General features: G+C 34.8%; 1 protein-coding gene across 1 annotated transcript; it reads left to right on the top strand.

Annotated features, from left to right (window-relative positions):
- The first annotated feature begins 1,062 nt into the window (after positions 1 to 1,062).
- On the top strand, positions 1,063 to 18,624 carry LOC128214244 (serine protease 33-like). Its single transcript, XM_052920621.1, has 9 exons — positions 1,063 to 1,202; positions 7,253 to 7,425; positions 8,284 to 8,377; positions 9,954 to 10,031; positions 10,903 to 11,016; positions 15,411 to 15,612; positions 17,063 to 17,337; positions 17,937 to 18,076; positions 18,387 to 18,624. The coding sequence occupies exons 1-9, from the start codon at positions 1,133 to 1,135 to the stop codon at positions 18,579 to 18,581; spliced, it is 1,341 nt and encodes a 446-aa protein (XP_052776581.1). The 5' UTR covers positions 1,063 to 1,132; the 3' UTR covers positions 18,582 to 18,624.
- Positions 18,625 to 18,889: the final 265 nt, after the last annotated feature.

The following is an 18,889-nucleotide window of genomic DNA, read 5'->3' as shown; positions in this document are numbered from 1 at the left end:
CATATGTCTTTGTTTCTTTTGTATGCTGTATATAACACCACATGAGGCTATTTTTAAAAATGGATTAAAACATATTTATTTTCAGAGGTTTATATCAGCCTTTGAATTTAAAGTTAGTTTTAGCAGTCATTAATTTATCAAGAATGAAAACGGTAGGCGCCATCTTCTAGGTAGGGCCGATTCACAAGAAGCACACATTTTCTGCCTAAGTCCTAAAAAATACATTTGGTTCGGGTTACCCGACCCTACCTACGATATAGGCGCCGACCCTACCGTTTTTATAGTCAGTTTGATAAAAAAAAGAAAACTAAAAAAAGTGCTTTTTAATATGTAGTTTAAAACCTTGAATGCTTTTTACAGAATATTCCTTGGACACCATTCTCCAATGATTAAAAAATAACATTCTTAAATAATACCTAATAAAAAAGCCTACCTACCCTACCAATTTTTGAGGGGGATGCTACCCTAACCAAACATTTTTTTAGGCCTAAGCATATGCATACATCGTATACTCAATCGGAGCAACTCGGCAGTTTCCGTATGCCGGGGCATCAGGAAAATTAGTTCGTAGAATTATGAATAATAATATTATTAATTACTTGTGGTGTTTTAAGGTGTAATTTATATAACTGTATCTTTATTATTTCAAGAGATATGTATCATTGGATTAATAATTAAAATTCCTAAGAGGGAAGTCCTAAGGCCTAACTGCTAAATTGAATTTACTACGCGATCTACTTGCGGCGTAGATAAATGTAAAGAATTCTGACATGTAAAACGTCCTTATACATCTGAGATTGTTTTTGATGGGAAATAGCCGAGCTGTTCCGATTGATCGTATCATATCAGGTGATAAAATTTCGTGACGTATGCAAAGGTCAGAGGGTACCTTTGGGCTAGTTTCGGTCTAACCTGTTTGTTCATAAAGGTTTGTATAATATTGACTAGTTTGCTCCAACAGATAACACCCCGTGAAGTTTGGTAAATATAAGGTCTTGTATGCGTTTAAAAGATTTCAGTTAAAATATTTTATTTGAGCGTCTTAAAAGTCTTTCGAAATTGGTCAGATTTCATTTAATGTGTAAAACAATTTACAAAGAACAAATAAATAATATTCAAGTGAATTAAAATAATGCAAAGTGCAATAATTATTTCACAATTTTTTATTTTTACTTTTACTCTTGAGGGAATAGTAGCCGAAGGTAATTATTTTCTTTTCTGCTTTTGATGTAAACTATCGTATTTAATTATTTGCTTTCCGACGCTTTATACAGGTTTATCAGTAAAATAAACATGATATTTCTCTCTTTCAAAATTTGATAGTTTTCACTGTTTTGAAATATTAGCCAGTTCTGCTATCAAAAATAAACATCAGCTTACCCTGGACTGGGACACAATATAAATGGCTTACGCGAGTCTTCTCTTTTTTCATCATCATCATGATTTTTTTTAATTATTGTAACTTTTAATACCCTTATATTTTAAAATGATAAATTTTAATATCAATAAATTATTTTCGAATCTTCTAATCAATAATATATAAATAATAAGCAGTAAATTATTTTACATTATTAATAGAAACATTTTACAACCATTAATGCTGAAGAATTAATTCAGTATGACAAATTTTACAAGGAAAATCAGAAAGAAATTCATAATACAAAATAGTTATTTGAAAATTTATATATACAGCTTTGTATGCACTATTCCGGGACTTTAAATGGCCGGTTATCATTTTTAATGTAAATAACACGCTGAAATTAGTGTTCACAAATGCTTAAAATTAACACACACTATTCATATACATCGATATCCATCACCACTAAGACTATTTCTCATGCGATGAGGAATACAGGTATATTTCCTTTCTCATATGTAGCGATGTGAAAAGGAGTAAATGATACCCCTCTATATGTCAGAAAGGTCGCTTCACCCTTGACAGGGATTCAAGTGGCACTCGTATCTTTTAAAAATCAATGCATACACATATATAACAAACATAAATTCTGAGTGAAAAACCTTTTACTTCTTACTAAATTATGTATTTATGGAACAAATTAATTACTGATTACAAGATTGTAACCGTGTATTTGATAACTGAAAACGCACAATTATCAAATGTCTTTTGGGAACTAAAATATTTACAGTAATCAACTATCGTCTCATAAGGTAGAAATACCTTATTATGCTCATTTCTTTCAAATTAAACATGTTATCCTTCTTAAGAATCATTGTTTTTGACATCAATTCATTCTTTTCGGTAAAGCAGACATATACTGTAAGTTTGTGTTTTTAATTCCTTGCATTGTGCCCCTTAACAGGGTTTATTTTATATTGTTCAACAACTGGGCTTGTCCCTGTAGTTATCATTGTATTATTATATAAAGAATATCTTATGCTCAATCAATGCGGAGTTATTATGTTGCTTCTCCATCAATGTGTTTATTGTAATGTTAGACTTGAATTCATGCATTTAATAAGTGTGGCTCAATCAATGTATTTATTGCAATGTTAGACATTAATTCATACATTTGATAAGTGTGGCTCAATCAATGTGTTTATTGTAATGCTAGACATGAATTCATGCATTTTATAAATGTGGCTCAATCAATGTGTTTATTGTAATGTTAGACATTAATTCATGCATTTTATAAGTGTTGCTCAATCTAAGTGTTTATTGTAATGTTAGACATGAATTCATGCATTTTATAAGTGTGGCTCAATCAATGTGTTTATTGTAATGTTAGACATTAATTCATGCATTTTATAAGTGTGGCTTAATCTATGGGTTTATTGTAATGTTAGACATGAAATCATGCAAATTATGATTGTGGCTGTCTATTGTGTTTTAATGATTATTGTTATACCATTAGTTTTATCAGAGAACATGTTGTTTGATTTGATTCGAAAATATTTGCACATATATTTTAATTTAAACATATTTTATTCATCAGGATATACACACATAACACAATGACAAACATATACACATGTACACTCTAGATAAAGGATCAGAACAAAAGATAAATATAGATATATCTTCTCCAAAAATACCTTTTTTGTTTAGTGATACGTATATTTTTGTATAGAAGACCACTGTAAACAAATACGAAAAGTAATCGGCCACGAAAAGCAACGAAATGTCACGAAATGCCGCAAACAGATACGAAAAGTAACCGGCCACGAAAAGCAACGAAATGTCACGAAAAGCCGCGAACAAAATCGAAATGTAACACGTTACCGGCCACAAAATTTAACGAAAGGCCGCGGACAAATACGAAAAACAACACGTTACCGGCTACAAAAAGCAACGAAATGTCACAAAAAAACGAGAACACCCTGAAAACTAGTGAAAAGCAACTAAATATCACGAAAAGCAACGAGCAGTAAAGTTCTTACTCCCAAGCGATTTTACAAGCATCGCTTTGAATTAAATCGTGTGCTGTACCTGAGTTATAAGAGAAAAAATGAATGGCTGGAAATGTGTATAAACGAATTTAATCTATCTAATCTATTTAGAATAATGCAAAATGTAAACAACAAAAGTCGTGACAAAAAAAGTAAGCTGACAGTATAAGTACCAATTTAAAGGAATTCGTTTTGATTATTCAGATAGTACAATTTTAAGAAATTTGTTTTGATATTTAGATGGCACCTTAAAACGTTCAATCTGTCAGAGCGCAGCTTTAAAGCTGCACTCTCACAGATTTACCGTTTTTACATTTTTTTTTATTTTTTTGTCTTGGAAAGGGCAAACTTTTGTGTAAATATCTGCAAACCAATGATATAAGATTGCTGACAAAACTCAAATCGTAGATTTTCATATTTCCGTTCGAAAATTAATGTTTTATGGCTTAAACCGTTACTTACGGTTTAAGAAAAATGCATAAAATGATGGTTTAAGAAAAATGCATAAAACATCATTTTTTGAACTTAAATATAAAGATCTGCGAACTAATATTTTGTCAGCAGTCTTATATAAATGGTTTCCATGCACTTTCGCAAAAATTGGCTCGTTCCAAGATAAAAACAATAAAAAAGTGGTCAAAAGGTTCAATCTGTCAGAGCGCAGCTTTAAACAATCATTATTGCCAGTGTACGCTTAATTTGAGAGCATTTTGTTACATGGAAATGGATGTTACATAATATGAAAAAGACTGCTATCCATTTTCATGCATCCAGACCAGACCACGTGGAGGCGCTCTCACTCTGGTCCTTTAATTAAAACACATTATATCAAAACAAAATATTTATAAGCTGTAAAATAATCGTCACGTAAAGATCAATTTGACCATTTGGAAAAAATAACAAAAACGTATTAAAACTTTTATAAAATGACACATCATAAAAATCATGAAAAGAGCGATCAAAGTATGCCCAATTCTCATAAAAATCATGGAAGAAAAACAAAGCATGACTTTTTAAAAGGAGAAGAAGAAAGAAATACAATAAAAGAAAGAGATATTTTTGATCACTGTATTTGTAAATATTGTGTTTGTCCTCATGGGCCGTACGGTTTTTAAGATATGAAATAAACCCTGTTCTATGTTATTTGCTGCCTGATTTTTGCGTTACTTTCATAAACAGTAACGCTTAATATTCAATCATAATTTGAAACTGGTCACACATATATGTGTTTTATTATTACTACAAACATTAGTGCACTCTTTACTTCAGTCCATTCGTTCGTTCATATTGTTGTTCGCTAGCTTAAACACTCAGTTAATGCGAAACTGCCAGCTAACCACGAACTCACTCCAAAGTCCATCTCATGTTTTGCTATGTAACGATACTAAAAATTTGGCTTTGTTTTTGTTAAAGATGCACTCTTAATCCCAAATGAGATTTCCCACAATTAATAATATTGTTTTAATATTCCAAAGAGGATGAATAAATGTCAAAAACAGTGGTTCTTATAAAGGGTACCGAGTTAAATTTGAAAGAAATGAGCATAAAGCACGGTATTTCTACCTTTTGAGACTAAAGTAGAACTACAGTAAATATTTCAGCATTCACCAATCATTTAATATTTTTGCGCTTTCTGCTATTAAATACACGGTTACAATCTTGTTATCTGTAGTTAATATTTTCCATAAATGCATTATTTAGTAAGTAGTTCAAGGTTTATCAGTCAAAATTTATGTTTCGAAGACATGTGTATGTATTGATTTTAAATACGAGTGTCACTTTCCTCCATGATTCGCGATATTCCAGACATATGATTTGCTATTGACTTTACGTCAATGGCATTGATCTTGAAAACATGCAAACATCGTACTGCTTGTGAGATGGGTATTAACTAATTGCTCACTTCCATCGCAAGTAAACTTTGAAAAATAAAATAACTTAACACATAACATGGAATGTTCTTAGTGTTTTTTTTTCAAACTGTCAATATATTACATAATTATTTGATTTGAATTGTACAGCAAGCAAGCACACGAAAAAAACATTCGTCATTAAGTTTGCAGCTTTTAAATATTAGAAAACAACAACAGAAAATAAAAACAATATCAAGTTAACGCAACCAGCTTATAAGCCCAACCTCGTGTGAAACTTTGATGGTTTGCGTATCATAAAGACAAAAAAAAAATAAAAAAATGTAATAAACGCCTTTTTCAAATCACATATTTCTATGTAAGTTAGAATTTCTATATCGAAAATGATCGTCCCTTCATCAGAACCGAAATTTAAATAGTTTAAAATTTTGACCGTGGGGTTGAGGGTTCTCCCTGGGAAAATTTTAACTATTGCTAGTCCGAAATTGTGCATTCTTAGCTTCTTTAATCACTTTTTTCCGATATTGACATAAAAAGTTAAAGATGCTCTCTTACTCCAAAATCAGATTTACCACAATTAAAAATACTGTTTTGAAATTCCAAAAAAGATGAATAAATGTCGAAAACAACGTTTCTTATGAAGGATACCGAGTTTAATTTGAAAGCTTTTGAGCATAAAACAACGACGATATTTCTACATAGCGAGACAATATCACACCACAGTAAATCTCTTAGCATTCACCAATCATTTAATATTTTTGCACTTTTTGCTATTAAATACACGGTTACAATCTTGTTATAAGTAATTAATATTTTCCTTAAATGCATTATTTAGTAAATATTTAAAGGTTTATCAGTCAAAATTGATGTTTTTGATACATGTGTATGTACTGATTTTGAATAAGAGTGTCACTTTAACTTGGACTATTTAAATCGGCGCCGGGTTCGTCCCCTTGGATCCTTGGTGATAACCAAGCATATTCAAAACATCGCATCAGGACAGGGCAATCTATTGAATAGTGGTACATTTTGTTACCAGACCTTAATATGTATTTTTACGAGAAGTTTTACAGGGCAATCTATTTGATAGTGGTACATTTTGATACCAGACCTTAATATGTATTTTACGAGAAGTTTTACGATCTCATCCTAAAGTACAGTACTTATAATCGAGACAATATTGAACGAAGATGACCGCGAACAAGATGGCTTTTGATGTTCCTTCGTTCATTCATTTCCGACGTTTTTTGGTCATCGAGTTTTGTTTATTACGATGGGCTTAATTAGGTTCCTTTTATGGCTCGGAGAATCTATTACGGATTTCTACATCTTTTAAAGTCCTGTTAACCTTTCTCTACCGACAATATGCCCACCATAAAAGCTTCACTCTTACAGATTGATGGTTTTGAAATCTTTTTATTTTATTGTTTGTCTTGCAATGAGCCACCTTTCTTGAAACTAATGATTTAAGAATATTGAGAAAAAATCAGATCGCAGTTTTTCATTTTTTCATTCGAAAATTGATGATTAATGGCTAAAACTGTTACTAACGCTTTAAGAAAACTGGAATTTTCGGCAGTTTTCTATACAATTGAGTTCTGTTCTGTTGCCAATTATCTTATATGACTGTATTGAAGGCATTGATATCAACATCAGCTGATTCTGAGATCTAAAACCAATGTCAATACTGTCAATCAATAAGAAAGTGTAGCTTTGAAGTTCCATGCCATGGATAAATATTCACCTGGTTGATAAATGTTGTATATGACTTATTGTTTTTTTTTTTATCAACATGTTAAAAGCTTCGTCTGCTCACAAGGGATAGGTGGCGATGTACACGACTAGAATTCCATGTTCTATGTTCGTAATTTATTTTTTTCAGAATATGGAAAACAATTTGTTTGTCCGGCGGACTCAAGCTTCGAAATGCGCCTGAATGGCACATGAAATATTTAACGTTTTTATTTTTTTAGCAACATGGAAAACAACTCGACTGGTTGACGGGCGCACGCGCTACGAGGGACGCGTAGAGGTGTTCGTTAATGGCACGTGGGGAACGGTTTGTGACGACAATTTCTCGATGCCGGACGGGCATGTCGCCTGCAGACAGCTGGGATTTGAGACCGTGCTTAAAGTGTTTGGTGGGGTGAGAATTTTTTATCATTACTTTTTCTTTTTTTATCTATTGGAGTTTATAATCGTCTGCAAGGCATATCAGGGGGTCTAACGTTACTTATTTTTGCGGAATGTTAAGTGAGTAAAACGTTAGATGCGGAACAAAATGGCGGTTTGTTATAGTATTTTAGTGTTTTGGGAGGATATTTTGACCTGGTAAGTAAGTAACTATAATTTTTATCGCAATATAAATACGCCTACCCGAAGGCCAGACGAGTTAGCGTCTCTCGTTTTTTAAACCTATGTTTCTAGAGGCATTAACAAAAAAAGTTATTGAATGTATAAGCTGTACGATTGCTCGTTTACAAAGTGAAAACTCGAAAATTGCGTGACTTGAAACGGTGTTATTAGTCAAAGCGGTCGATTCTTGTATCTTTTTTATATTGAGTATTTGCATCTTTTTCTTGTCGACGGCTTGTGCACATAACATGGGCACTATACGGCCAATATATATTTTTTTATCTTAAAGCACCTTTTATGTCATGCGTGGAAGATTTATGCAGTTTATTTTCGATGCAGAATCAGAATTAGCGTGTGCTAATATAATTTTCCATTAAGACACGAGCTGTAAGACATGTTCATTTATACTTATAACAAAAGGCAATTTGTTACCCAATAAGAACGTCACGCTTATTTGTTATAAGATTAGATCCGCCATACATCCGAGGTTGTTTTCGATGGAAAATGACCGAGGTGTTCTGAATGATAAGAAGATCTATTATGTTTATTAACACTTCATTTTCATTACCATAGTAATGCCGATCTTTTTTGTATATTTATGTTCATTGTTTATTTTCTGATTTGTTAACTATCATGTCTATATTTTCAGAGTCACTTTGGTCCAGGAACAGGTCCGATATTTCACGATGACCTTTACTGTTGGGGAACAGAAAATAGCCTTGACGAATGCCACGGAACACATGGTAAAGTATAAAACAGCTCAATCGAAACGAGAATAGCATCTTTTTACGACCGAGAAGTACAATATGATATAGTTTTTTTTTGTAAGATGTACACTCTGTGCTCATTTATATTCCATGTTTATACACAGGAGATTACATTCTTTGTGCATGACCGCGAAGCGTCAAGTGTACGTATATGTAATGAAGCCCTAGTAAGTGACGTCATCAGGTACATGTGCATATTTGGGGATACGGCCGTTGTTCATTCAAGCAATTTTGTTATATACAATGCGTGCATTATTTACCTGTGGTCACGAAATATGATAAACTACCGGCATTATAGGGACTAGATACCAGATGAAAGAGAATTGTCAGAAACTTACATCACTCGCGACACATATATCTTTCGCATTTTTTGCATAATTTTCTAATGCGAAATTTATTGGGGTTTTCTACCACGTAAATCCTAGGAAAATTAGCGTCGGTATATATCTGTACTAATCCCAAGACCTTCACATGATAACTATATACACACTACAAACTGGGAAACCATTTAAATGCGCTATTTTTAAACGGGTAAACTCAACTGAGACGGCGACAAAATAGTTTTCAAAATGGTGTATTATCGGCCTCATACTAGCTCGTTTTGACAACTCTTGGCTGGTTTTGTAGAAACAATGATTTTGGGGCCATCTGGTGTCCAGCCCCTTTAAAGAAGCATGATATCTTGCAGAGCGTGTTGGGATTATCTTCGTTTGCACAGGAAAAGCTTCTGCACCCACAACTCGATTTATTGAAATCACGTGTGTTGCAGGTTACGTAACTGTTCTCGAAATGCTATCAAGAAAACATCTAATAAATAGCATGCGATATAAGTTAAGCCAGTTGTAATTTTACAACACGTATATTTCTCATTCTTTGGAACCCTCGTCAGCCCGGAAAATTCTATTTCGGTCGTAACTGAAAGTACAACTTCGGAGACGGTCACGTGACCAAGATGTGTCGTCTGCAGATGGAAAACGGGATTTGTCTACAGATTACTTTGGTTAATTGATACTGATTCAGTTATTCTACACACGGAATCATCTGTAATAACAACCCTTCGACAAATCCCGACAGATTCGCCGTATTCGACATTTAATAAGAGCAATGTCAATACGTTTCATGAAGGGACATTAGTTGTGATGGAACATTTTTACGATATAATTATGGCATTTTATGCATTCATTAGCATGACACCGAAAATATCAATCATTCTTATCATCATCATCATCATCATCATCATCATCATCATCATCATCATCATCATCATCATCATCATCATCATCATCATGTTCATCATCATCATCATCATCATCATCATCATCATCATCATCATCATCATCATCATCATCATCATCATCATCACCACCATCATCACCATCACCACCACTACCACCACCACCATCATCATCATCATCATCATCATCATCATCATCATCATCATCATCATCATCATCATCATCATGTCCACCCTAATAATAATGTGACCTTATCAACCACCACGAACATCAGCAGTATTACTTGTATGTTTTGTTTAGAAATTTAACATTTACAGACCCGACGGCGTCTGACTGTGTCCACACGGAGGATATCGGAGTCCGATGTTCGCCCCCAACAGTCACGTCAGCCAAAGGCAAGTCGTGAACAAATCAACGAGTGATATTCGATAGGATCATTAATGACAATTTGAATCTGTAGCAGACATCGCAAACATTATTTTTGTCTGTAACATTTTTGCTTAACGAGACTTATTTGCGTTCAATAGAGTCAGAAAACGAAAACATTATTTTCGTCTGTAACATTTTTGCTTAAAGATACTTATTTGCGTTTAATAGATTCAGACGTCATCACAAGTTCAAAATAAGTTCTATATAATGCGACATAAAATGAATAAGCAACGCTGTTGATTTATTTTAGGTTAAAAAGTAACAATAATTCTATTTAAACGAATATCTGTCAGTGTCATCTTTATAAGTATGGGTAAATAAAATCATTGTTATGACGTCATATCCCGTATAACGTCATTATTTACACTGTATACTACATTTGCAAACAAAATCTTTGTATTTAAAAAAGGCCATTTTGGCCGAAACGTCAATAGAGAGTTAAATAGGGGATAAATCAATTTTAACAAGGATTAAAGCTGCACTCTCATAGATTTTCAGTTTTGAAACGTTTTACAAAAGTTGTGTCAGAATCGGCTGATTTGGGCATTAATGCCATCAATTCAGTCAGCTTAGATCAATCACAGTTAGTAATATAACGCTTTTAGCCATAAAACATCAATTTCAGAACTTACATGTAAATATCATAAATTGCGATCTGATCTTTTGTCAGCAGTCTTATAGCATTGGTTTCCAGAAATGAACGCAAAAATGTCTTATTCAAAGATAAAAAAGAAAAAAAATTGTCAAAACGATAAATCTGTGAGAGTGCAGCTTTAAAAACAATGGCAACAATACAAAGTATGTAATCGAGTCCCTTAAAATGCATTATTTTTGCAGACTGTAGAGACTCGCAGTTTCTATGTGGCTCAGAACGAAAGTGCATCCCCCGTCAGTGGCTGTGTGACGGACACGCAGACTGCGCTGAGGATGAGTTACCACTTCTCTGCAACCGTAAGTACCAATAGCAGATATTCGGTGACTTTCGTGATGGTATACCGTTATTCGGTTCTTTCCGTTTTGGTATTCCGTTACTCGGTAATTTCCGTTTTGGCCCGTAAATGGTATTTAAAAGAAAAATGCCGAGTGTGCTCTGGTTGCGTAAAAACATCTATAGGGCCGGTATTCACCTAACGCCCGGAGTCTCAAAAATATCCATACAATAACTTATTTTGATAAAAGATGTAAGCATGGTTGCAGAATAGATTATTTGTAAACAGATACAGCAATGATCACCATCTTACTCCTGTATTAGCATTTTCACAACGAAAATAGTGTCGGAAAGTCGAAGTGATGTCACCATTAGTCGTATGAAGTCAAACTAGTGTTCTCGTTTCTCGCATATTGTCTGGAAGTCAAACATATGTCTTTTGACTATTGCCTATTATAGTATGTCCATATTGTTGTATGTCACCTATTGTTGTTTGCCCCTATTAATGTTTGTTTCCGATCGGCATATACCGCCCATTGTTGTTTGTCCCTACTATTGTTTGTAAGTCCCCTATTGTTTTATGTCCCTATTTCTGTATGTCCATATTATTGCAATTTGCGTATTAATATTTGTTTCCGATAGGCATATGCCGCCCATGGATGTTTGTCCCTAGTATTGTTTATATGTCGCCTATTGCTGTATGTCCATATTGTTGTAATTTGCCTATTAAAATTGTATCCGATCGGCAAATGCCGCCCATTGTTGTTTGTCCCTTGTACTGTATGTCGCCAAGTTTTGTATGTCCATATTCCTGTATGTTTCATATTGTTGTATGTCGCCTATTGTTGTATGTTGTCTATTGTTGTATGTCCATATTGCTGTATGTTTCATATTGTTGTATGTCACCTATTGTTGTATGTTGTCTATTGTTGTATGTCCATATTGCTGTATGTTTCATATTGTTGTATGTCGCCTATTGTTGTATGTTGTCTATTGTTGTTTGTCCATATTGCTGTATGTTTCATATAGTTGTATGTCGCCTATTGTTGTATGTTGCCTATTGTTGTATGTCCCTATTGTTGTATGTCCATATTGTTGTATGTTACCTATTGTTGTATGTTGCCTATTGTTGTATGTCCATATTGTTGTATGTCCCTATTGTTGTATGTCATCTTGTTGTAATTTGCCTTTTGTTGTATGACCATTTTGTTGTATGTCCATATTGTTGTATGTTGCCTATTGTTGTATGTTGCCTATTGTTGTATGTCCATATTGTTGTATGTCCCTATTGTTGTATGTCATCTTGTTGTAATTTGCCTTTTGTTGTATGACCGTATTGTTGTATTCCCCTATTATTGTATATCCATACTGTTGCATGTCCCATGTCCCATTTGTTGAATGTCTTAAGTGTTGTAATTTTCCATTGTTGTATGTCCATTTTGTTGTATGCCCGTAATGTTGTATGCCCATATTGTTGTATGTCCGTATTGTTGTATGTCCATATTGTTGTACGTTCTTATTGTTGTATGCCCATATTGCTGTATGGCCAAATTGTTGTATGTCCATATTGCTGTATGTCCCCATTGTTTTATGTCCCCAGTGTTGTATATCCCTATTGTTGAATGTCCTTTTTTATATCCGTATTGTTGTATGTCCATTTTGTTGTATGTCCCTATATTTGTATATCCCTATTGTTGAATGTTCATTTTTTATGTCCATTTTGTTGTATGCCCCTATTGTTGTTTGCCCATATTGTTGTTTGCCCATATTGTTGTATATCACCTAATGTTGGATGTCCCCATTGTTGTATGTCACTATTGTTGTATGTCACTATTGTTGTATGTCCCTATTGTTGTATGAACAAAATGTTGTAAATTGCCTATTGATGTATGTCCATATTATTGTTTGTCCCTATTGTTGTATATCACTATTATTGTATGTTCATATTGTCGTATGTCCCTAGTGTTGTATGTCCATATTGTTGTATGTCCCCATTGTTGTATACCCCTTTTGTTGTATGTCCATAATGCTGTATGTCCATATTGTTGTATGCCCATATTGTAGTATGCCCATATTGCTGTATGTCCATATTGTAGTATGCCCATATTGCTGTATGTCCATAATGCTGTATGTCCTTTTTGTTGACTGTCCCTATTGTAGTATTCCCATATTGTAGTATGCCCATATTGTAGTATGCCCATATTGCTGTATGTCCATATTGTAGTATGCCCATATTGCGGTATGCCCATATTGTAGTATGCCCATATTGCTGTTTGTCCATATTGTAGTATGCCCATATTGCTGTATGTCCATAATGCTGTATGTCCTTTTTGTTGACTGTCCCTATTGTAGTATGCCCATATTGTAGTATGCCCATATTGTAGTATGCCCATATTGCTGTATGCCCATATTGTAGTATGCCCATATTGTAGTATGCCCAAATTGCTGTATGCCCATATTGTAGTATGCCCATATTGTAGTATGCCCATATTGTTGTATGCCCATATTGCTGTATGTCATTTTTGTTGACTGTCCTTATTGTAGTATGCCCATATCGCTGTATGTCCATATTCTTGTATGCCCATATTGTAGTATGCCCATATTGCTGTATGTCCATAATGCTGTATGCCCATATTGCTGTATGTCAATAATGCTGTATGTCCATATTGTAGTATGCCCATATTGTAGTATGCCCATATTGCTGTATGTCCATAATGCTGTATGTCCTTTTTGTTGACTGTCCCTATTGTTGTATGCCCATATTGGTGTATGTCCATATTGCTGTATGTCCATAATGCTATATGTCCATATTGCTGTATGCCCATATTGCTGTATGTCCATAATGCTGTATGTCCTTTTTGTTGACTGTCCCTATTGTAGTATGCCCCTATTGTAGTATGCCCATATTGTAGTATGCCCATATTGCTGTATGCCCATATTGTAGTATGCCCATATTGTAGTATGCCCATATTGTTGTATGCCCATATTGTTGTATGCCCATATTGCTGTATGCCCATATTGCTGTATGTCCATATTGTAGTATGCCCCTATTGTAGTATGCCCATATTATAGTATGCCCATATTGCTGTATGCCCATATTGTAGTATGCCCATATTGTAGTATGCCCATATTGTTGTATGCCCATATTGTTGTATGCCCATATTGCTGTATGCCCATATTGCTGTATGTCCATATTGCTGTATGTCCATATTGTAGTATGGCCATATTGTAGTATGCCCATATTGCTGTATGCCCATATTGCTGTATGTCCATATTGTTGTATGCCCATATTGTAGTATGCCCATATTGTTGTATGCCCATATTGCTGTATGTCCTTTTTGATGACTGTCCCTATTGTAGTATGCCCATATTGCTGTATGTCCATATTCTTGTATGCCCATATTGTAGTATGCCCATATTGCTGTATGTTCATAATGCTGTATGCCCATATTGTAGTATGCCCATATTGTAGTATGTCCTTTTTGTTGACTGCCAATATTGTAGTATGCCCATATTGCTGTATGTCCATAATGCTGTATGTCCTTTTTGTTGACTGTCCCTATTGTTGTATGCCCATATTGGTGTATGTCCATATTGCTGTATGTCCATAATGCTGTATGTCCATATTGCTGTATGCCCATATTGCTGTATGTCCATATTGCTGTATGTCCATAATGCTGTATGCCCATATTGCTGTATGTCCATAATGCTGTATGCCCATATTGCTGTATGTCCATAATGCTGTATGTCCATATTGCTGTATGCCCATATTGCTGTATGTCCATAATGCTGTATGTCCATATTGGTGTATGTCCTTTTTGTTGACTGTCCCTATTGTTGTATGTCCATATTGTTGTGCGTTGCTTATTTTTGTGTGTTGCTTATTGTTGTCTGTTGCTTATTGATGTATGCCTCTATCGATGAATGCCCCTATTGTTGTATGTCGCATATCCCTACTCGTCACATAAGATGAGTATCTAGTACCACTTATCTGAAGTTTAATTTAAAGAAGCATTTTGTTAAAGCGCACATTAGCTGCTGCTCTGCTCCACAAAGGGTGATTAAATAATGTTTCGTAAACAGGCATATATAAAATACAAATGGTTATCTTGAACATATAGTTCGGTCAGTAGGTCAAATAAAAATACATAAAACAATTAGTTGTAAGTGTCAAACCCAGAATGCCATATCTAAATATAATGTATTTTGGCAAACATAAGCTTAGTTGATTTTTCCAGCTTAAGCATTAAAAAAAACCATTATATGATTTACGTTTCAGACATAAATTAAATCAGTACCATGCTTTAAATAAAACAGTACATATCCGAGGTTAAAAAATCGTCTATGAAGAAACATAATATTATTTTTAACTTTAATCATTTTTATATATAAATAACTATAAACAATATGTTTTCAGTTTCACACACGTGTGGGGAACAAGTAGTACAGCCGTTGTCTAGACGTATAGTAGGTGGAAACAACGCGCATCAAGGATCGTGGCCATGGATTACGTCACTCAAAGTGACGTCACATGGTGGCTTAATGGCGCAAGAGATACTGTGTGCTGGCACGTTGATTGACAAGAGATGGGTTTTGACAGCAGCACATTGCTTTGACAAGTAAGGCCATAACAAACTGTTGTTTTTACATATTAAGCATCAACCCTTAATACGAAAATTTATCTTGCTATCCTGGAAACAAACAAACCACCCCCAACATAAGAATACTAAATAAGTGAAAGCCTCGGTAGAATAAAGACAACAGAGCCTCCTTTGTCCATTCTGGACCATTCTCACTTGTTAGATAGATTTCCACTGCAAAATGGGTTCAAATAAAACTCATCTTAAGTGTGTCGATTTTGTGAAACACACATAATGCATTATCTTCTGATATCAAATGCCAATAATAGTAGTCGTGTTCTGTGGTCGGAATTATAGTAAAATGAAATAGGGATAGTTCACAACAAAATGGTTTGATCACAAGCAACAGTAATTATGGTGGTTTGATCACAAGCTACAGTAGTTATGGTCCAAGACCAAGTGGTTTGGTCACAAGCTACAGTAGTTATGGTTCACGACAAAATACTGTAGCTTGTAATCAAACCACTTGGTCTTGAACCATAGCTACTGTAGCGTGTGATCGAACCACTTTGTCATGAAAAATATTCGGCAAGATCGTTGATCATATTAAAAGTGGTGTTTTTTTCGATCGGGAAGCGCAACATATATCCGTCCGCAGACGATAAACATAAAAACAATTTGGTATGGCCAATTACTTCAACATTTTCATAATTAAGCTTTCAACACTGAAATGTACTATGATTGGTTTAGCGTACACATTGATTGATATCATATTTCGTCCACTAATTACCAAAAAGGCTTATAAGCAAATTCAACAAGATTTTTCAGCAGACAATTTTTAACTTAGCCAAGGGCCATAACTCTTCTTATCACGAGTGAAATGTGACACATAATGCATTGCAGACGAATATATCCATGTGTGTAGAAGTAATACGTTGGCGCTACATAAAAGACAAGGTTTTTCTCAACACGATGCGACGAGCCGCGACTAAAGCAACTAGTATATAGCCCTCAGATATATTATCTATGTAGGAACTAATAATAATGCTACGTCCATTGCTCTTATGTGGCAAGAGTATGTGCATACGCGAGGCAAACCGACGATAACATATTTCAACCAGTTGCGTATCTTGTTAGTTTAGTTTAAACATATTTATTTTACAACGTTTGTGAAACAAGCTATAACAACATTATATTATTAAATCACTCTCGTTGGCACGATTTTACACAAAACTGCGGTCTTGTGTTGTGGGGGAAACCGGAGAAAACCCACTTGTCGGCTTGGAGACCACAAACCAACTTCACAAGCGCCCAAGCCGGGAATCGAACCTGGGTCGCCTAGGTGAGAAACAAGTAAGCCGTTAGTTGGTCCAAAACCAAAGCTGGTACAGTAATTTAACTTGTTTCCTTGTCCGTGCAAATACGTTCAAATTCAGCGTTTTAAGTATTAAACAGACCAATTGATGACTTTTTTTCTCTTAACTCCAAGTTTCAGACCAACTTCATCTTCCTTTCAAGTAGTCGTGGGGGATTACAACACCAAATCAACTGATCTTCACGAACATAGTGTATCTGTGAATCACGTATACAAACACAACGAGTACCACCCAGGGCGGCATGGAAACGACATTGCATTGATCAAGTTATCCCAGGGTGTGACACGTAGCAAGCGGCAAGTTTGGCAAGCATGTTTGCCAAAGTTTGACACCGAGCCGTTTGGTCCGGGTGACTCGTGCTACGTAACGGGCTGGGGAGAATCCAGAGGTTTGTATACCATTGCTTTACATATGCATGCACCATGTATTGCGCTATAAATGGCTGACATATTGCTTTACAGATGTGCCGCATGCACTTGCTTTACTTATGCACAGCATATTGCTTTTTATAATCACCGTATATTGATTTACTAAAGCGCCGAAATTTTCTTAACATATGCGCCGCATATTGTCGCAGATATGTGCCTAACCTTAGCTCCAAATATTGCTTGACGTATGCGACTGGTATTGCTTTACGTGACCGTAGCGTTTTGCTTTACTTTAGCGCCGCAAATCATTTGATTTTAGCACCAGTGCCGCATATTACTTTCCGTTAGCGCCGCGTCGTATTGTTAGACTTTAGCGCCGCATATTGCTTTGCATACACACCGCATATTGTTAAAATTTCAACATGAATTCTTTCTATCATTTTTTGTGCGTTATTTTTCGTTTGTCGTAAAACAATAACACCAATTAACAAATAAAGCACCATGGTTTGCAGACCAATGGATATATAAATAAATGTGCACAACTATGTTAATTTCTTGATAATGACGCTACTTGAGATCTTATCACATCTATTAAATATAGTCGAATACTTAATTTTAGGCACAACAACAACTGGGATCTTGCAGGAAGCGATGGTTCCCATCATCAACAAAACCCTGTGTAACACGTGGTATAACAATACGCTGGGCCCAGGAATGATATGTGCAGGGTACCAGTTCGGGGGAATAGACGCTTGCAGGGTATGGCACAAAATTATTTGTTTGTGCCCTTTGTCATCTTTAATTGAACAGACGTTTTTCAAAATAAATATATTTTAGATTTGCATGTAAAAAGTATGTGAAAGAATTTCAATTGGTTATCTAAAAGCCTTGGGCCTTATCATTTCAAATCCGCATACATGATTCCAACATACGATGTTTATTCGAACGTTTACCAACCAAGAGCAATTTCATATACACCCGTTATAAATGAATTCGCATTGAGTATAAACAGTTTTTTTAAAAAAAAACAACAACATCGGTTTGTTTATAAATATATCATTCATAACAGGGGGATAGTGGCGGACCTTTGTCATGCAAACGAGGCGACAGGTGGTTCATAGCGGGCATTGTATCTTGGGGTGAAGGCTGTGCAAAGGCTCATCATCCGGGCGTTTATACTGACGTCACATATTACAGCCCATGGATTGCTGACGTCATACACAGAAATACTGCAACGATCACACCGGCGGACTTGTTTGGATAACAAAAGTGTTTAATAAGTGGGAGGATGCCATCTCATTTTACAACAAAGACTACCAAAACATACTAGCTCATTAATAGTTTACATCAATTAAACTGTAAAACTGTTTAAAAGAATTAAAGAAGTGGACCTCTTTTTTTTAAAAGCTATATAACACCGTGTTTCTTTGTATATTTTAACATCATGTTTATAATTTATATAATCCTAATATCCTACAAAAATGTGCGTAGTAGAGCCATTTTGGGGAAGTGTTTATTTTAGGAAAATCACAAGAGCATTATGGAGGCCTTATATTGCTCATCTGAGTACCA

The sequence above is a fragment of the Mya arenaria genome, chromosome 2 (genome assembly GCF_026914265.1).
Source record: "Mya arenaria isolate MELC-2E11 chromosome 2, ASM2691426v1".
Lineage (NCBI taxonomy): Eukaryota > Metazoa > Mollusca > Bivalvia > Myida > Myidae > Mya > Mya arenaria.
Note: the sequence above shows the minus strand (reverse complement) of the source record. Positions and strands in the feature narration are given on the sequence as shown.

What these genes read in the sequence shown, in the direction of transcription:
- LOC128214244 (XM_052920621.1), top strand. Translation starts at nt 1,133, where the DNA reads ATGCAAAGTGCAATAATTATTTCACAATTTTTTATTTTTACTTTTACT. An exon ending in TGCTTAAAGTGTTTGGTGGG is followed by an intron (nt 7,426 to 8,283) that starts GTGAGAATTTTT and finishes CTATATTTTCAG; the next exon opens with AGTCACTTTGGTCCAGGAAC. An exon ending in GTTACCACTTCTCTGCAACC is followed by an intron (nt 11,017 to 15,410) that starts GTAAGTACCAAT and finishes ATATGTTTTCAG; the next exon opens with TTTCACACACGTGTGGGGAA.